Source organism: Scardinius erythrophthalmus, assembly GCF_964197995.2.
Source record: "Scardinius erythrophthalmus genome assembly, chromosome: 15".
NCBI classification, from domain to species: Eukaryota; Metazoa; Chordata; class Actinopteri; order Cypriniformes; family Leuciscidae; genus Scardinius; species Scardinius erythrophthalmus.
Window position 1 is genome coordinate 11,732,365 of NC_138235.1, and position 21,309 is coordinate 11,753,673.

The 21,309-nt window shown below is 37.9% G+C and overlaps 2 protein-coding genes across 2 annotated transcripts in view; one reads left to right on the plus strand and one right to left on the minus strand.

Annotated features, from left to right (window-relative positions):
* LOC308702927 (protein sel-1 homolog 3) overlaps nt 1-10,929 on the minus strand; it is a 32,412-nt gene extending 21,483 nt beyond the window's left edge. Inside the window, exons 1-10 of the mRNA XM_081386112.1 lie at nt 10,723-10,929; nt 9,226-9,736; nt 7,235-7,361; nt 4,384-4,505; nt 4,040-4,155; nt 3,864-3,928; nt 3,317-3,440; nt 3,058-3,187; nt 719-856; nt 428-639 (exon numbers count right to left, since the gene is read on the minus strand). Coding sequence (XP_081242238.1) covers nt 428-639; nt 719-856; nt 3,058-3,187; nt 3,317-3,440; nt 3,864-3,928; nt 4,040-4,155; nt 4,384-4,505; nt 7,235-7,361; nt 9,226-9,736; nt 10,723-10,770 — 1,593 coding nt within the window. The 5' untranslated portion in view covers nt 10,771-10,929. The remainder of the gene's footprint in view (nt 1-427; nt 640-718; nt 857-3,057; nt 3,188-3,316; nt 3,441-3,863; nt 3,929-4,039; nt 4,156-4,383; nt 4,506-7,234; nt 7,362-9,225; nt 9,737-10,722) is intronic.
* Nucleotides 10,930-14,190: 3,261 nt separating this feature from the next.
* psmb11b (proteasome 20S subunit beta 11b) lies at nt 14,191-15,342 on the plus strand (the record flags this gene model as incomplete). The annotated part of the gene is made up of 1 exon (XM_081386497.1): nt 14,191-15,342. The coding sequence occupies one exon, from the start codon at nt 14,191-14,193 to the stop codon at nt 15,340-15,342; it is 1,152 nt and encodes a 383-aa protein (XP_081242623.1).
* Nucleotides 15,343-21,309: the final 5,967 nt, after the last annotated feature.

A 21,309-nucleotide genomic window follows, 5' to 3' on the forward strand; every position in this document is an offset into this window, starting at 1 on the left:
TTTTAAAGCAGGTATTCATTAGTTAAGCAAGCTATTGTATCTTGATGAAATTTTATGAAGGCAAACAGGTAAAATTATTTTTCGACAGTCCCCTTTAGACATTCTATAGCCATAACTATAGGTAACTTTGCAACTGTGTGTAAACTAAGTAAGGGATAATGTAGAGCGAGGCGGTTGTTATATCGAATAAAACCCCGACAGGCTGATCAGGAATCAGCCTGAAGCGCGTCTGACTGTTTCTATGGGAACCGGAGCTTCTAATGGCTGCAGTGACGCGATGACTTCACCAATCAGCGATTGGCTCTTATTTAGAAGGCGGGACTTATTCCACCATATTGAGCATTGCACTTTTCCCCATTTTTCCCCATTCAAAACAATACGAGTGACGCGTCTTGTGTAATTCTATAGTCTTTGTTCTCATCCTCACCTGCTCCAGGTCCACAGGGACGCCCAGGCCAGCCAGGTGAAGGGTCGCGAGCAGGAGAGAGGAGTGCTGGTGACCCCAGCAGAGAGACACCTGAAGCTGCTCAATGAGATCCAGGCCGCCGTCAGATTCCTCGGCTTTACTTATTGTCTTTACCACATTCTGGAAAATCACTCGGCTTAGATGTTGCAAATGTCCACCACTGCTCTCCAGTCCTGAGGAACAGATGAAGAGACTCTCTACCAAGAGCCATCGGTAGTTCACATTACAACGTACAGTGTTAACCCCACACACCTGTTATGAAGTCCTGGTGTTCTTCTAGAAGCCTCAGGGTGATGTTGAATCTTCTTTGCTGGTCCCACGACCAAGTTTGTGTGCATTCCCTACGACCAAACTTCCTCTCAAGGTCTCCATAATAAGACTCACAAACATCTGATAACCAAAAGCACAAAGAAAAAACAGTTCACACAAAAAGAAAACTACTCATCTGCTGTCCACTGTTCATTCACACTTGTGTTCAGTGCTTTTAAAGTGAGCATGAAACAGAAATCGAGTCTTTTCTTTCCTATTGTGACGTATATCCGAGTGAAACGGCTTCAGGAACAAGAACAAATGCTTGATTTTGTCTGTGGGGAATTGATTGGATGGTTGTGGTTTGCTATTGGTGGATCTTATGTGAGTGACAGGTTATAGTCCCGCCCTCATCAACAGAGAAAAGAAGTCGCTGCAAGAGGGAGGGGAAGTTTTTTAGAATAAATCTAAATACAGGGCTCCAGACTAACTTCTTTTATTAGGAGCGCTGTAGCCCCTGACTTAAAATTTTAGGAGCGCAAGCAGAAAATTTAGGGGCACACCTTCACATTTTCCCCCTAAATAACTATTACAGACAAATGCTTTGATAATAAATCGATTAAGCGTACAGAAATTATGGTGCAGTTTTATTTTAAGATCACAGGGCTCCAGACTAACATCTGAGGGCCGCGGCTCTAAGTTCTACAGAAAGTATTTGGTAGCACTGTGGGATGATAAAGCACTGAGCTAAATTTGAGGTGTATAGATAAAGTTAAATTTAATTATTATCCTTCATAATGTCTTAATATTATTTCAAAAGCAAAATGAGTGACAAAATAGATATTAGGGAGTGAAAATAGCCAATAAGCACCCTCAGCAGCTGTTTACAATGGTAATTTAGTCTTCTTTTTAAAAAAAATAAGTGTGAGTTTTCCTACTTCTTGAAACTTTCAGTTTTATAAATAGAGACAATCTTTAAAGGATGAACAAAAATGTTTTGGTCGACACATAAAAAAAAAATATTTTAATAGGATATAGTTTTGAAGTGCTGTAAAAAGATAGGCTACTTTCATAACCACAGTATACCATAGTTATAGTTATGTCTGGTTCAGAATACGCAATTTTTTTGTCTGTTACTATAGTCAATGTATCAGATTACACGATTTCGAGTCTCGACTCCTAAAAATCTTGTCATGTCCTGGACAAGAAACATTGTCAGACTACACATTGCTTTACGACCAGTCATCTCGAGCCGTCTCACACACATATTCACTCGCACATGTACACACGCACGCACACACTCTCACTCTCTCTCGCTCGCTCGCTCGCTCGCTCACTCACTCACTCACTCGCGCGCGGGCGCACACACACACACACACACACTCATTCACTCGCGCGCGCGCACACACACACACACACACTCATTCACTCGGAACCCTTCATGGAGGACCGTTAAAAAATTAATTGTCGTGATATCGTAAACAAAGCATCGCAGACGCGACGTCGGTTGTCGCCCACTATGAACGAGATGAAATTTACTGGTCGCACATGTGCGACTGGATGTAAAATTTAGTCGCACACTCTCAAATTTTGGTCGCAAAATGCGACCATTTGGTCGCAGTCTGGAGCCCTGAAATAATATAAAAAATTGGAATCTTGCATAAAAAATAAATGTGTGAATAAACCATTGTTTCCATCTTGTGTGTTCAAAAGAACAATTGTAACTTCCTGGGGAAAATGGTGCAAATTATCAGTAATACAAATGGAAGTGGCTGAAACTGGGAACGCCCCGTAGCTCTTTTTTCCTGCATAAAATATGTAGACGAAACACAATAACAGACGCTGACATGTTTTCTTGCGCTTGGGATGTTTGGGAATGCAATCGTTTGAGGTAATTAATTCTGATAGGTAATTATACCAAATCATTTTGATGACAAACTTTGGCTCATGCATTTAAGAATGACTAAAACGAAATTTGAGATGGTGTGCAATGAAACTAAGTCCGGTTATCCAATCATATGATCTGTTGAGTCACATGATTTTTTTCATCTAGGTATTTATTCAGTAAATGTGTTTCCATCATAGTTCATGCACATTTCTGTTTTTATATGCATTTTAAGACTTCATACACATCTTGGCATTTCCATCCAGCAATATTTTATGTGTTAAATGCGCATAAAAATATGTGGATGGAAACATAGCTAATGTCTCAAACTGTGCTCAGATTTGCCAAGATAGCAAAGTCTGTGATTAAATGTCAGAGATTTCAGTATGATCTCAAACATTTTTCATCTAATTCAAAGTCTATTTGATCTATTCTGGTCTCATCCTTTTGAACTGACCTGTAGAGACGTCTCGGTTCTGTCTCAGTGCCTCCAGATATTGCTCAGTAACCTGTTGCATTTCCTCACAGCGTCTGTGGAATCTGTCCAGCTCTTTTAGCGTCCGAACAGGGGAGAGGGGGTTTTTCACCTTGAATAGAAATACAAGATATTACAGCATAAGAATGTCTGAATGCATTCTGGATCATGTGATTAATATTGACATAATAAATTGGTTTTGTTATACGCATTTATCTGTTGATAAGAGAGTTGGACTCACCTTTTCTGAGCTTAAACGATAGTATCTGATTGGTCCAAAATAGCCATGAAACCCCTTCATGTAGTTGCATCCACCAATCACAAAATATCCTGATGTGTCATTAAATTGAATTGGCTGACGAAAACTGAAAATAAAAATAATAATAATAATAATTATTACTGTGTTTTACCAGACATGATGAACTACACTATAAAAATGGCTGTAAAAAACTATATATGAATAAAAAAACAGTATTAAAAAATACATAAAATAATACATTTAGTTGGATGTATACTTAAATCTAAAGAAAATGTTTCATAATTATGAATTAGTATTATATTAATTATTTAATATTGTATGGAAATAAATTTTATTAATATTAATAAATTAAATTATTCATATATTATTAATAATAATATTAATATTTCATGCAATTTCTTCTTGGCTACATTACTATTATTTTATATATGTATTATTATTGAGAAAAAAAATCTTTCAAAAATTGCTTACTGTTCTAATAATAAACATTATATATATTTTACAGTGCAGACGAGACTTTATGACTTACTCAAAAAAATGAATACTCTCTGACGTCTGTCCTGCAGGTAAGACCTTGGTGACTGTGAGTTTTGCCTGACATATGAAAAAACATCCAAGAGTTCACTTTCTAATACATTTACACATGAATGACGGTTCATCAGAAGTACAGTGGAATATGACTGCATGTGAATATGGTTGATGTACCTTTGACACCTGAAAGAAGAAGTCCAGACGGATCCAGGTGTGAAGAGGTAACGCTGTGTGTGCTGTAAACGCCTGCTCCTCTCCGTCCACCATTTGCATCTGCAGCACTATATTGCCTGAGGATCAAGACATACTGGCACATCACATTTAACGTGTACATGTAAATATGATATATAGTTCAATAAATAACAGCTTAAATTTCAGTCTTTTTCTCATGCACAGTTATTGTATGACTTGATGAAGGTCTTATGAGGGTTTATTTAGTTTTTAGTTTTAGTTTTTTAATAAGTAAATTCCTGTAAATTTGCTTGAGTTTACGATGGAATGCGCACTGGCAGGCTTACCTGCATCAGACAGCATAATGAGCGGGCTTCCATACTTCCTGAGTTCATTGACATGTTTGACTATCCCACACACCGACTGGCCGCACCAGCTCAGCAAGTAGAGCCACAATGACAGGGCAGCACTGCAGAGAGGACATGATGCGAGTTTCAAAAGTACAGTACCAACACCCAATACAAATTCCAAAACATTTCAAGCATTACAAGATTATCATAAGCATATCAACAGTTGAGCAAGCACACCTGAAGTGCTTACATATTGAGCACAATTAATGTTAGGTTTTCTGAGGAAACAAAACTGGCCTATCATTGCAAATCCAATATCAAGGTATTCAGAGTGGTTTCTAGGGTGTTGCTAGGCATTGTGGTTGATAGGGTGTTGCCAGGTTGTTGTTAAGGTGCTCTGGGTGGTTTTTAGAACATTGTTGGGGTGTTGCTAATGTGTTCTGAGTGATAACTGGGGTGTTGCTAAGTGGTTGCTACGGTGTTCTTAGTGCTTTCCAGGGCGTTGCTGGGTTGTTGGTAGAATATTCTGGGTGATGCCAGGTTGTTACTTAGGTCCTCCAAGTCGTTTGAAATTGCTAGGGTGTTGCTAAAGTGTTCTGAGTGGTGACTAGGGTGTTGCTAGGCTGTTCTGGGTGGTCTCTAGGCCATTGCTAGGGTGTTTGCTAAGGTGTTATGAGTAGTGGCTATGGTGTTGCTATAGACAGTGTATGCAAAGACATTTCTAGGGTGTTGCTAAGGTATCTAAGTGGTGACTAGGGTGTTGCTAGGCTGTTCTGGGTGGTCTCTAGGCCATTGCTAGGGTGTTTGCTAAGGTGTTATGAGTAGTGGCTATGGTGTTGCTATAGACAGTGTATGCAAAGACAATTCTAGGGTGTTGCTAAGGTATCTAAGTGGTGACTAGGGTGTTGCTAGGCTGTTCTGGGTGGTCTCTAGGCCAGTGCTAGGGTGTTTGCTAAGGTGTTTTGAGTAGTGGCTACAATGTTGCTATAAACAGTGTATGCAAAGACATTTCTAGGGTGTTGCTAAGGTATTCTAAGTGGTGACTAGGGTGTTGTTAGGCTGTTCTGGGTGGTCTCTAGGCCACTATTAGGGTGTTTGCTAAGGTGCAATGAGTAGTTGCTATAGTGTTGCTATAGACAGTTTATGCAAAGATATTTCTAGGGTGTTGCTAAGGTATCTAAGTGGTGACTAGGGTGTTGCTAGGCTGTTCTGGGTGGTCTCTAGGCCATTGCTAGGGTGTTTGCTAAGGTGTTATGAGTAGTGGCTATGGTGTTGCTATAGACAGTGTATGCAAAGACATTTCTAGGGTGTTGCTAAGGTATCTAAGTGGTGACTAGGGTGTTGCTAGGCTGTTCTGGGTGGTCTCTAGGCCATTGCTAGGGTGTTTGCTAAGGTGTTATGAGTAGTGGCTATGGTGTTGCTATAGACAGTGTATGCAAAGACAATTCTAGGGTGTTGCTAAGGTATCTAAGTGGTGACTAGGGTGTTGCTAGGCTGTTCTGGGTGGTCTCTAGGCCAGTGCTAGGGTGTTTGCTAAGGTGTTTTGAGTAGTGGCTACAATGTTGCTATAAACAGTGTATGCAAAGACATTTCTAGGGTGTTGCTAAGGTATTCTAAGTGGTGACTAGGGTGTTGTTAGGCTGTTCTGGGTGGTCTCTAGGCCACTATTAGGGTGTTTGCTAAGGTGCAATGAGTAGTTGCTATAGTGTTGCTATAGACAGTTTATGCAAAGATATTTCTAGGGTGTTGCTAAGGTATCTAAGTGGTGACTAGGGTGTTGCTAGGCTGTTCTGGGTGGTCTCTAGGCCATTGCTAGGGTGTTTGCTAAGGTGTTATGAGTAGTGGCTATGGTGTTGCTATAGACAGTGTATGCAAAGACATTTCTAGGGTGTTGCTAAGGTATCTAAGTGGTGACTAGGGTGTTGCTAGGCTGTTCTGGGTGGTCTCTAGGCCATTGCTAGGGTGTTTGCTAAGGTGTTATGAGTAGTGGCTATGGTGTTGCTATAGACAGTGTATGCAAAGACAATTCTAGGGTGTTGCTAAGGTATCTAAGTGGTGACTAGGGTGTTGCTAGGCTGTTCTGGGTGGTCTCTAGGCCAGTGCTAGGGTGTTTGCTAAGGTGTTTTGAGTAGTGGCTACAATGTTGCTATAAACAGTGTATGCAAAGACATTTCTAGGGTGTTGCTAAGGTATTCTAAGTGGTGACTAGGGTGTTGTTAGGCTGTTCTGGGTGGTCTCTAGGCCACTATTAGGGTGTTTGCTAAGGTGCAATGAGTAGTTGCTATAGTGTTGCTATAGACAGTTTATGCAAAGATATTTCTAGTGTGTTGCTAAGGTACTCTAAGTGTTGACCAGGGTGTTACTAGGCTGTTCTGGGTAGTCTCAATACCATTGCTATGGTGTTTGCTAGTGGCTATGGTGTTGCTATAGACAGTGTACCCAAAGGCATTTCTAGGGTGTTGCTAAGATGTTCTGAGTAAACGCAAGGGCTTTGATAAAGCTTTAAGGGTGGTTGCTAGGCTGTTGCTAGGCACTATTTTAAAAACTTTTTTTTTTTCTGATTGGATGATTGAACAGATGAAAAACTCACGGTAACATTTGAGGAGGGACCACAGCTGTATCTAACGACCAAAATACCACAGCGACTAAAGCCACCTAGTCCTCAACTAAACTCTGCAGGACAGTGGACCTCAAGGGCCAGAGTTGAGAAACCCTGCACTAGAAACACCCTATTAACCACCCAGTTCACCATGTTTATGGGCTTTATATGTACTTAATGCATGTCTTTGTTTTTGTTATCAAGAAGCAGTGAGAAATATGAATGAAGCCTCATAAAAGCAAGTCTGACCTTGGCTGTTTGACAGCGAGGGTGCGTCTCCTTTCTAGATCTCTGTTTTTGAAGGGGGAGAACGTGTGTATCACCCCAAACCTCTCACCGGTACTCGCAAATGGAAAAGAAAGTATATCCACAGTCTCTGGAAAGGCATGAATGAATTAATAAGTGATGCAACAGAACTTAGAAGTATAATCTGCTATCTATATGTGCCTAGTAAATCATGACGGTACAGAAACCTAACCTAAACTAGTTCTCTCATTATTTTTCTCACCATCATGTCAATCTTTTTCTTTTTCTTTTTTCACTGGAACACAAGTGACATAATGACAGTTCAGAGTGACAAAGTGGTCTTTCAAACTCTATAAAAAAGTCCATGTTCAGACTTGTGTGGGGAACAGGCCAAATTTCATTTGTTGATTTGAAATCTAGATCTCCATCTTATTTATTCAAACTGGCATAGTGTGTTCGAATGCAACATACACAAGAACCAATGATGATTTGGTGTCATTGATAACAAATCTAGTGTGATATTTTGGAATTGTATATGATCGTTAATACAATTTGGTAACACTTTAGAATGCTGTTCCATCATTAATGAATAACTACACAGGAACAAATGAGTAACACACTATTAACTCTCTAGTAACTACTATTAAGAAACTCTGATTAACGGATTAGTAAGTAATTTTGCTCAGTCAAATGAGGTAGTTCACTATTAGCTAATCAATAACTACCTCACTGAGGACTATAAGAACTACTTTATACAGGTTCATAATTAATGAGAGTAATGCACAATGTATAATTAATTCTAAAGTGAAGATCATGGTATCCCACTAGTAAGGACTCAAGTATTACCAGATCCTTCATTACTAATTACTAGTTAATTGGAAGAGTATTCTAGAGTGAAACGCATGATAACTCCCTGATATTAACTGATGTCACTGTAAGCTTTTGATGTTTTGTAAGGTTTTTTTTGGAATGACTCAAGTGTTACAACTTCATTCTAAAGGAATTACCAAAATTCCATTGTTACCAAATCTATCAGAAGGAATTACTATCCAAACCTTTACAGAAATGTGACCCTAGATCACAAAACCAGTCACGGGTATATTTGTGGCAATAGCCAACAACACATTAAATGGGTCAAAATTATAGATTTTTCTTTTATGCCAAAAATCATTAGGATATTAAGTAAAGATTATGTTCGATGAAGATATTTATTAAATTTCCTACCGTACATATATAAAACACTTATTTTTGTGAGTGAATGCAGCACAATCGCGAACATAAATGGACAACTTTAAAGGCGATTTTCTCAATGTTTAGATTTTTTTTACACCCTCAGATTCCAGATTTTCAAATAGCTGTATCTCGGCCAAATATTGTCCTATCATAACAAACCATAAGTCAATGCAAAGCTTATTTATTCGGCTTTTTGAGATTATGTATAAATCTCAATTTCATAAAATGTACCCATGTGACTGGTTTTGTCGTCCAGGGTCACAAATCTCAAAAGTGTACAATGAATTCAGTCATTACTAGATAGTTATCATGCTTTTCACTTTAGAATACTGATCCAAATAATGATTTGATAATACTTGAGTCATTACTAGTGGGTTCCTATGATCTTCACTTCAGAATTAATTATACATTTTGCACTAGTCGCATTACGTATGAACCTGAATATAGTAGTTCTTAGTCATCTGGGAAGTATGAAAAAATAGTAGTTACTGATTAGCTACTAGTGAACTACCACATTCAACTGAGCATGATTACCTACTAACTCGTTAATCAGAGTTTCATAACAGAATGTTAGTGCGTTACTAATTTTTTCCTGTGTAGTTATTCATTAATGACAGAACATTATTCTCAAGTGTTATCATAATGACTTTTTGTGTTCCATGAGGAAAATGGGTTTGGAATAACATGAGGGTAAGGGTAAATCATTACATTATTTATTAACTTTTCTTTTACATTTTTTCGTGAGTCTGATTGGTCCCCACCTGACTCATGTGGACATTTTCTCACAGTATCTTTGGTCAGCTGCCACATCAGCCACGCACCCCATGACACCGGTCCTGTCTGTGGATATGCTGGACGTTGAGATGTTGGTGGTGTCCTCACAAATGTAGATGTTCTCACAAGGGACCGGTCATATGCTTCAGCATGGTTTCCACCCAGTTCCTCTTGGTCCAGATGAAGCATCCAGGCCCTCAGCACCACATCACTGACAGAAACGTCTCTCCGGTACAGCACAGCTGGAGGAAACACCAGGGGAACCTTTCTGGACCGGGGCTTTCCAAACCTCTTATGGTTAGTCCAGGACCTTCTGTAAACGATCACTTCTGTCCTTGTTGGGGTGGAAATAACAATTTCGACAGCGATTCGGCAGGCAGCAGAGCAGTTATACTGGACCTGTACACTGCATTTGTCCATCACTGTGTCAGGAACTTGTCCAAACTGCACAAAGTCTCCACGACGAGTCCTTTCAGTGTCGGGAGACCCACACCAAACCTTCAGAGAGACAGATTGACCCACACTTCACGTCTCCAGTATGAAAAATTAGATGCTTATCAAACATATTTTTTTGCTGTGTTTTGTATGGAATAGCAATCCAGATCACATATTGGCTTGGTATTCGGCAGAAATGTCAGGATCATATTTCACTCCCAAACAAACAAATGAATAAATTTACATAAAGAAAATGCTTATTTTAGGATCCTTTCTTTCTTTCTTTTGGCATTGTGATATTTTATATGTATTTATGTAATTAAGCAAACAATCCACTCTTAAAAATAAAGGTTCCAAAGGGGATTTTTTTCAGCAATGCCACAGAAGAACCATATATGGTTCCCCAGAGAACATTTCAGTCAACAGAACTTGACCAGCTCATGTTTTTTCTTATGGAATGAGGAACATTATAATAATCTAAAGCATTTTTTCCACTATAAAGAACCTTTTGTGGAATGGAAAGGTTCATTGGACGATGCCATCTATGCCAATAAACAAGCATTGTTTACTTAGGAAAATCATCCTATCCTATCCATTTTTTTTTTTTTTTTTTTTTTATATTTTGTAGCATTATAGAGATTTCCCCACAGTACTGATGAATGGGAGGGAAAAAATCATAGTAAGTAACAGGTGTCATTATCTTTAAACAAAATATATATTTGTTTGTCTTTGTTCTGGATTACAAGATGAGTAACATCTCATTTCATGTACAATAGTATTTACACTCCAAGTAACTTCAGAGAATAATAAAACTAGCATGGTAGTCTACAAATTGTTATGGTGCCACCACGTCAAAATATGGTAAGAACATGGTACTTTATGTAGCTTAACATGCAAATCCAAATAAATCACTTATTTCTTTAGATACATACAGGCAAAAACAGAAAAGTAAATTCGTGATTTTAAAGGGAAAGATGTTTAAAGACGAAAATGAAACTCGAGCAACTATGAAAGTTGCATAGAAGTGAAAATAAAGTTGAAAGTCTTACCGTTGAGAGCAGAAGAGCTGTGCAGATGAAACTCAACACAACTCTCATCTTCACTGTCTAATGAACGCGACGCGCGGGGTGTCGAAGCGATCAAACGCGACATTCACAGGTGAGTGTGACTCGAAAACTTTAGCTGTTTACGGTCACGACATGTTTCACTGCGTATCGCGCTCTTCCGTGTGTGAGCATGACAGTTTGTTGTGTGTCACTGTATACGCCCGGCCACACACACTCTCATAATGCGTGGACGCGCCTCATCTGCACTGCCAGCGACGCGACGCGACGGAACGCTACTGACAGTTCAGAACGCCAAGTCATTGATTTTACTTTCACAAGTAAAAGGTAAACCTTATCGCCATTAAAGTGTTGTTCGTCCATATCCCAGGAGGTCAAACTAAATGCTATAGGCTACTATTTTCTTTTCATTTTCTATAAAGATCTCTGTAAATAAAGTGAACATAAAGGTCACACTTTAGATTATGGTACAGTTCTCACTATTAAAGGGTTAGTTCACCCAAAAATTAAAATTATGCCATAATGGACTCACCCTCAAGTAGGGGAGAGCGGGGCACAAAGTAACGCTTTTTGACTTACTCAGTTTGTGTAAATCTACTTATGGTTCAGAGTATTTATTTTTTCCCACATTAATTTCCCACATGTCTAGTACAATTATGTGTTTTTGTTTCATTAATACAGTATATACCTTTTTCTGGATATACCCAGAAAGAATGGAAGTGAAATGTGACAACATGCCCCATAGGTGGGGTACATTGTAACATGACATATGACAGCTTAAAATGTTATCTGATCTAATAAAAAAAAATATACAAGACAAACTAAAATATTTTCTAAATAAAATACAATTTTAAAAAACTTTTTCTTATAAAATAATGGCAATATTATTTTATTAAAATAATTATTAAATATATTAAAACTTATTAAATATAAGCTCATTTTTGAGTTTTGACTACGAACACATGAAAACACAGCTATACAACATAGTTCAAAACAAATAAATAATTAGTAATTTCTGAACATTGACTCTCAGTCTTTATTCACCTTTTTCTCACGTTTTCTCAATAAAATTAATAAAAGTATAGAATATAATAGCGTATTTCTAATAGGGGCACATTGTAACGCAGTGTGACAACATGCCCTCGCCTGCACAACTGGGATTTAAACACTGCTAGTGTCTTCTGCTAGTTAGCGAAGCATTAAATAACTATCTCAACTGTTAAATAACATCTTGGAGATTAAAATAATATCAGATTTGTCTAATTTTAAATAAACACAAAAAATAGAGATGAAAAATGAACTTAAGTAAGAAATTTACTTTTGCTATGGTTTAATAAAAGTCTATGGATATCTTCCACAAAAAAATTAAAATAATTTTGGCGCAATTTTTTCTCTATATACGTAGTGTTGATATGGCAACTAGTAACGTTTCATCATCCAAGCATGTGTGGAAGTATTTAAAATAAGTGTGTTACAACTAGCCCCGTGTTACGTTGTGCTCCGCGCTCCCCTATGACTTTCTACTTTCAGACAAACACAATCAGAGTTATATTAAAACAAATCTTGGCTCTTCCAAGCTTTATAATGGAACTGAATAGAGCTGAGATGAAAAAAAAAAAGTGATCCATATGCTCCAGGGGTTAATAAAGGCCTTCTGAAGTGAAGCCATGCGTTTTTGTGAGAAACATTTCCGTAATATATATATATATATATATATATATATGTATATATATTATTTTCATACATTCATTTCTTATTCAAACAAAATCATGTCAAAATTCTCTTTTGTTCTCATCCTTTTTACCAAAAAAGTGTTTTAGGTGGACAGATCAATACAGTACAAAGAGCTTTAAAAAAATGTAGGATGTTGGAAAATAACAATGTCTTATCTGTTAACCAAATGCTTTTTAATCTTCACTTTAGCTTGAATGCAAATGAACAAGCGCGCTGTTATTTGTTGCTTAGTGACGTGCGTGTTCAAGTAAGCCAGATATGCGCAGATTCTGCTCAATACTGTATTTAATATAATATGATGACTCACAAGTTGAGTATTTGCACTAAATCTGTGCAGATTTGGCTTAACTTCCCCAGCAAAGTGAGTAAACAATGAGTAACCCGTCAGATTGGCTAGTGATTTGACTGCGTTGCCAGCCACAGTTAATTTTTTATTTAAATGCGGGTGTTAATGTCAAACCCTGTTTATAAACTATAATCACTGGCTTCCGGTAACAGCCGTACGCCAGTCTGGTTCTGGCGCAAGAGTGACCTCTGACCCGACGCATGACGTAGGATGCGTAAGCTTAAGTGAAAGTAGACGCCTCCTTTATAGCCTATAAAGTTATAACTATTGATATTTTTCTCACAAAAACGCATCACTTCGCTTCAAAAGGCCTTTATTAACCCCATGGAGTCGTATGGATTACTTTTTCTGAAGGATGAATGCGCTTTTTGGGGTTTCTAAAACTCAGTTAAACTTCACTCCAATTATAAAGTGTGGAAGAGCAAGGATATTTCTTAAATATAACTCTGATTGTGTTTGGCTGAAAGAAGAAAGTCTTGTAGGATGGCTTGAGCGTGAGTAAAATATGGGATCATTTTTGGGTAAACTAACCCTTGAACTAACTATTAACTATAATTTTGTCTCAATAAACTCCTAATTACTGCTTATTATAGTTAGTCAGGTAGGCTAGTTGTTAAGTTTAGGTATTGGGTGGATTAAGGGATGCAGAATATGATCATGCTATATGCATGCTAATAATCAAAGTGAGAATTAAACTAAATTAAATAAAGAACATTTATAATCCACAAATGTCCTGTTTCCAAAGTACACAGCACAGCAGCACAAAACTAACATGCTTTGAAAATGAAATTTCATGGTGTGTATCGTCAAGCTTGGGTTGAAAGGCTTACTTTGGCATTTTCATGCGTTTCTGGTTGAGTCAATCACGGAACGGCGCTTATATAAGGATCCTCTGAACTTTTACAGATGTACTGAGGCACCAGTTGTTTAAGACTGAACTTTGAACGCAGACATTAAATGGACTGAGAGTTGGATAATTGATGCTGGACCTGGCACTCATTGCTTTTGCTTTTCCTTATGAGAAAATTCTGGATATGAATTGAGTCGAGCAGCGGTCTAGGGAAGTGGCCGGGCATGATTCAACAGCCTATCATCACCAAAAGAAGATATAAACACCATAAATGTTGAGGGGAATCCAATGCTGAGGTAAACCAGGACTTCTTTACCAACAAACAGACTAAAATGAACCACCTGTGGGAACGATATAGCCTAATACAAATGAGGAGACAATATTGACGGAATAACAAACAAAAAAATCCAGTTAAAGTGCCTGAAATACTTCACAGCCCATATATGACATGTTTTTGCAGTTTATGTCATACAGTGTAATAATTGACAGAGTTACAATTTATTGTTTACCTACACAATAGTTTATGGCTTTGCAAGATGTGTGCGGCTTGCAGAACCCCCCTCTGTTCCCTGAATGGAGCGCTCCACTCTCACAGTCCTTTATGCCGGAGGAGTCCACTCATCTGTTCGGAGGGGGTGTTCAGCACGGACACGCTTTCTCTACACGGCTGCCTGGGAGGGGCGCTTTGAGTCCTTTGGAATTTTACATGCCGATATCTGAATACCTCACACAGAGCCCGATAAACTTTGGTCAAATTAGCCTCAGTTCAGCGCCGAAAAACCTTCTGAATAATAGTATAGACCTTATCCACCCCTCATTGCCGTGCATCTCTCTTCCATCACCCACACCCTGCTCCATCTCTCCCTCCGTTCCTCTACCGTTCACTCTCTCTCACGGTACCACAACTCTCGGCTTCGCGTTTCAGGGAGGTGTTATCGCGGCAGCCGACACGCGCTCCAGCTGCTCGGGACAGGTGGCCTGTCCCAATGCGCCGAAGGTCCTCCCCATCCACTCTCACCTGGTCGGCACCACCTCCGGGACCTCGGCGGATTGCGCGCTCTGGAAGCGCATCTTGTCTCGAGAGCTCAGGCTGTACCAGCTTCGACACCACCGCAGGCTGTCAACAGGGGGCGCCGCAAAACTGCTGTCCCACATGCTGCATCCTTTCAAAGGCACCGAGCTGTGCGTCGCAGCCACCCTGTGCGGATGGGATGGGGGTGGCGAAAAAGATGAGAATTATGCAAAAAATATCCCAATCACAGAAATCGATTCAAGCAGCCAATCAGCTGCAGTTTGTAAATCCAAATCTCAACAGGTGGTCACAGCTCGTTCGGGGATGTGTGGCCCTCGGGTTGTGTATGTGTGCAGTGACGGGCTGCGCCTGCAGGGGGAGCTGTTCTCTGTGGGATCGGGCTCTCCGTACGCGTACTCGATCCTGGACGGCGGCGTGCACTGGGGCATGAGCGCGCAGGAGGCCGCGTGTGTCGCGCGCGAGGCAGTGTTCAGAGCCACGTACAGAGACGCGTACTCGGGCAATAATGTGGATCTCTACCATGTGACCGCAGAAGGGTGGAGGCGCAGAGAGAGGGAGAACCTCAAAGAGGAGTATTACAGAGAGAAAGAGAGGGAGAGAAAGAGGGTGGCGGAGAGGAAAACTGAAAAGAAGAGAGTTTGAGGAGAAACATGAGGCAGAGTTTTTGCAAACATTAATTTTGAAAGAAAGGTATTTTCCAATGATTTTTTTTATAGCAAAGCAAAGAATAAAAAGATGCAAAGACAAACATGTGTTTTTGTTTGAGCAACCCACTTTTTTGACCACTTCTAATTCAATGACTGTTGAAGATTATAAAGTTAACGAAGCCTATAAACTTTTTACTTGCCCTGCTGTGGTACACTGTGGTGCCACCACAAAAAAAGTAATAAATAAATGAATTAAATTATTATTATCATTTACCCTGCATGCATGTTACCTTGTATTCTAATAAATAAGGTTGCTATGACACCAACATTTTACATACAAGTGAAAATGTATAATTCCATAATTGATACCACAGCAAAAACGACTAGCCTAACTAATATCATTTCAAACATTAATAAATAAAAAAGTCATTAATAAGATAAAAAAAAAAAAAAATAAACAAATGACAACCAATAGCACAAATACACATAATGGAACACATACAAAAGAATAAACAGTGCTTCAAGTTTTTCAGGTAATAGTATACTCAGGTAATTCAGGCATATCTGTCAGAAAACAACATATATTTAAACAAATAACATTATACTGATGATGTAACACTTTTAGGTAACTGGTGTTTGATGAATCACAAACCCTGTCTTTCTATAAGTGTAGTGACCTCTACAGGATACAGAAGGGATTGCTGTTTTGTTTATTAATGTGTGCCGAAAATCTCGAGATGGTCCTCACTGCGGAACATGAAATCCACAGGGAGGAGTCGGATAAAATCCAACTCCTCCCACCTTACATATACCTAAACCTACCCGTCTCCACCCCCTGATCCCTAAACCCACCCCTAAACCTACCAATCTCCACCCCTTTATCTGGATCCAACTCCGCCCCCCGGATCTCGTGTTCTGCATTGAGGTGCTACTGAAAATCTCTGCCAGACTCAGTGCATTATTGTATTAATCTCCCTCATAACTCATCCTTCGCTTTAGAAGTTCACTTTTCAATTATTTCGTATTCTATATGGAAGCCAAAAATATATGTATATGCTAAATAGGCCTAATATGTTTTATATGATGTTGTAAAAATTAAACATCTTGGTCATTTTTGGTAAGTGCCATGTGCATAAAAATTTCTGTGGGAGACATTTTGATATCTTTATACTGTGATACTGTCTACACTGAGCGTGGCGTGTACGGTGTGACAGGTGACGGGTGTGACCTTATATAGACCTTTAGTAAATATGCTAAGTTATCAAAAATCTTTTTTTTTTTTTTTTTTTGTCATTATGGGGTATGGACTGTAGGCTGATGTGATTAAAAAAAGAAAAGAAAAAAAAAAAGCATTTCTGCACAATAGTAAAAAAGGAAAATGAAGCGGTCGTAATACTTTCTGAATGCACACAGAACTTCTTTTAGCAGTTTCACAGTAAAACACAAATCTTATCACAAGAATCACATTCTGTTTTATGTATAGGCCTACTTCCTAGTTATTGTCACTGATAACACTATAGTGCACGGGAATGTCCTTGTATGGTTGGTTCATTAAAAGCAGTTTAGTGTTGCGTTTATTGAGCACCTTGAATAAGCAGTTCTGCCAGCGTGTGTGTGACGGCACATTCAGAGGAGGAGTGTGTGTCTCCGCTGTCATAGCAGCACTATATGAGGGAGCGCATGTGTTGGCACACTATAGTCAGGAATACAGTCAGACATCCAGAAGATCAGGTTAGTGCTTGTTTGCTTTTCTAAATACCCCAAAACATTGGTAACATCTGCGATGCTTTCGTCTCTTGTATATCATGTAAGAACCAGGTAAATAAAAATACACTTTATTGTACAGTGTCCTTGTTACACGTTGCATACATTTCCTATAAATTAAGCATAATTACATGTAACTAACCCTAAACCAAACCTTAATCATACTCTAACCCTATCGTAAGTACATAATACTTAATATTACTCAGTACTTAAATGTATAATTACATTGTAACAGTGACACAAAATAAAGTGTAACCAAAATACAAGAATTGCATTAATATTTTATGTATCAAAAAAGAAAAATGTACCTGGGCTGTTTCATTATTAATCCATATGCTGTGTCATCTTTGGCAGAGTGAACTGATGCTTTAGTGTTCTAGAATCATCGTCAGGCTTCTAGAACCGTCCTGAAGAGGAATGCCCCTGCTTACAGAGTAAATCAGTCTTCTTAATATGAATTTTAATGTGTTGAAATACTGTAAAAACAACATTGTAAGAAACCATGAGATAATATTAACAATGTCAACCTTATGTCATTAGAAAATGAAACTAATAATGAGGTGCCGACTTTGTATGGATTTTTTACAGGTCCGTCCCACACATAAACCTGTTAGTGCTGAGGAGAAAGATTGTACAAAAATGTCTGAATGAGATTCATTCAAATTAGTCACCAATCCACCAAAACATAATTATAAACTGCTATGAGAGAGTGTTGACAATGCAGAACTAATTCATTACCAGTTTTACTCTTATATTCAAAGACTTAATCCAATACAAGTTCCGTACACAGATCCTAATTAAATTCTTTAGTTTAAAAGTTTAAACTGGAACTGGAATTTTCCAGTTGAAGTAACATAAAGACAATATGAGAATGTTAGAAATAAACTCAATTCAAATGATTAATTTTGGTGTATAATGTCTGACATTTTTTTTTCTTTTCTAGATTATTGTACAACAAATATTGTTGTTGTATCAAAACTGTTTGATTTGTCTTTTTCTGAGAAACACATCACACAAGGAGATGATTAGCAGAACCTCTGCATGAGTTGGATGAAATATTTTTTTGATACTTTGAACTTTCATTAGTTAAATAATTTTGCTGAATGTCGGAAGCTCCAGCAGCCCTCTTTTTTGATTGTATCTTGGGCCTTGGGATAAAAATCTTCTTTTGTGCTTAAAAAAAAGAGGCAAAAATGAATCTCTGGGTTTAGAATAATATTGTCATGTCATTAGAAAATGAAACAAATAATGAGGTGCCGACTTTGTATGGATTTTTTACAGGTCCGTCCCACACATAAACCTGTTAGTGCTGAGGAGAAAGATTGTACAAAAATGTCTGAATGAGATTCATTCAAATTAGTCACCAATCCACCAAAACATAATTACAAACTGCTATGAGAGAGTGTTGACAATGAAGAACTAATTCATTACCAGTTTTACTCTTATATTCAAAGACTTAATCCAATACCGTACACAGATCCTAATTGAATTCTTTAGTTTAAAAGTTTAAACTGGAACTGGAATTTTCCAGTTGAAGTGTAACATAAAGACAACGAGAATGTTAAATTCAAATGGTTAATTTTGGTGTATAATGTCTGATAGTTTTTTTTTTTTTTTTCAGATTATTGTACACATATCTTCCTGGTGAACAAAGCCTGGTGACCTTAAATGACTGTTGCTGTATACATGTATTGGCTTTCATTAATCATCCAGCATGGCTACACCTGCTAAAACCTGATTGTCCCACTGACAGCAACAGCCCATCTCAAACCAGTTTCGATCTACAGGAATTCACATGATTTGGATTTGAACAACAGAAAGTAAAAATAAGTGATAGGCCTACTGATGTTAGCAAAGTATTAATACCATGTATTATTATGAAAGATAATTTAAATATTTTCACTTCGTAAAATGACAAACGCAAGCTTGTCAATGAAACTGTTTTTGATGGAGTGCGTCGAGAATTTGAGTGTTACATAGCAGCTCTTAGCTTGCTAACCAAGCGGCTAACAATCCCACTAACGTTACTATAATAATAATAATAATAATAATAATAATAATAATAATGCCTAAAATATCGTGTTTAGAAAACTGCAAGCATTACGATTCATAAATTGACTTAATCTTTTAAGCTAGTTATAACCAAATAAGAAGTTTTGGCGGTCTTCGAGTCTGCTAGCATTTGCTAACAGTCAGTCAGCTGCGCCACCGACTGCTGTTGAGCTCTGAATATGAAATTAAACTTAAGGAGAAGCGCGAATACAGAAACATATACAGACATGAAATTCAGCATAAAATATTAACAATCATATTCAGTGATGCATCACTGAATATGATTTAGGGTCGTAGGAGATATGCATGTACCAGGATGGCCGAGTGGTTAAGGCGTTGGACTTAAGATCCAATGGACATATGTCCGCGTGGGTTCGAACCCCACTCCTGGTAATGACTTTTGATTCTTTAATTCATCGTATTAGAACCGAAAATAAATATGCACTACTGTCTTACAGTATATATCATGATAAATACTGAAATAAAACCCTGCACGGAATTTTTTTTATTAAAAATAGATCGCACGCGGATCATGAAATGCAATGCTTCACGAATTTTGACCCCCCACTTCTCACTGGATGGACGGATAGATGAGGAGAGGAAAACCGGTCCATATGGACTTTAAGGCGTGCCAGATGAACAAATAAGCCAACAATCAAAATCGACTCAACATGATGTTGAATGGGTGGTCTGATACTGCCTCCTATTGGTAGGCTAATTTAAAACTAACTTCTGTTAAATAAATAAATAATATAATATAATAGGCTTCAATATTGAATGACCTTCAAACAAGGCTAAAGTTCAGCTAAACTATATATATATATATATATATATATATATATATATATATATATATATATATATGTATAAATTAATAAATACAGATACAAGTCAGGTGTAATTTTCAAGAATAAACACTTCCATAATGTTTATTTTAACGGATTCGCAAATTTTCAAAGTAAATAAATAGGCTATATTAATATGATAATATGTGAATGTGAATGTGATAGGTCATAATCACCACTTCATATACACTGTAAAATGTAATTAGTTGACCTTATTTAAAAAAAGTATGCAAACTCGCTGCCTCAAAAAAATTAAGCAAAGTAGGCTAATCTTGGACTGATCTGCGCATGCCCACAGGTCATAAACTTACTTTTTCTCAATGGATCCAGCTCAAGTAGACTGAGCTGGTAAGATAATGATTAAGGTAAATTTACTATTTTTAATTAAATACCATGTTTGCATTTACAGATAGCCTATATAAAAAGTGGCCTCTGTTCTGGTTTTTATAAGAGGTCAATGGAGTGGAAAATATTTTGATTCAAAACCTCTGCCTTGGCCAGTAATTGTTTACATATTGCTTCTAAAATAAATTGTTGTTCTTTTTTAACGGGTTGCTGCAGGCGTGGTTGTATTTATAGGGTGGTGTGTTTTTATATGGAGTTGTTAAGTTTCTTAATCTTATAAATTAGACTGCATTGTGTTTATTTTTTGTGTATCATAAAATATTATAAAATAATACAAAATAACATGATCAAATAAAGTATGCATGGTTATCATTTTTTACAATTCCTTCAATCTATTCCCCCTAAAAGTAAAATCCTAGAATGGCCCCAGAACATATGCAAAACCAATCTGGGTTCATCGTTAAGCTCTATGTGGGTTCTGACACATTTCTTCACGTGCAGCATTACATTTTTCATAAATCTGAGCTACAGTAGCTCTTCTGTGTGATCAGACCAGACCGGCTAGCCTTCCCAGACAGCAACATAGTGTCGGCCCAGATCCGGCCCACATCCGGTACGCTAACCCTAACCCTAACCCTAACCCTAACCCTAACCCTAACATTAAGCTCTATGCATTACATTAAAGCGCTAAAATACATCAAGTACAAGTACATTAAAGTACATTAAAATACATTTTAGGCCTATAAAGTTTCTAAAAATATATTCATAGAATTTCTAAAACTGTAGAAAAAGTAGAAAGATGTATCCTGACATTCAATACAGCAGCGATTAGTGCTGTACACTGACGTGAATGACGAGCGCGTCCACACTATTCCACACGGGGACGCGCTCGCCATTCAGCCCAGCACGCCTGGAGCTCGCGCGCCTCGTGACGTCACGTGTCCATCATTCCTGCT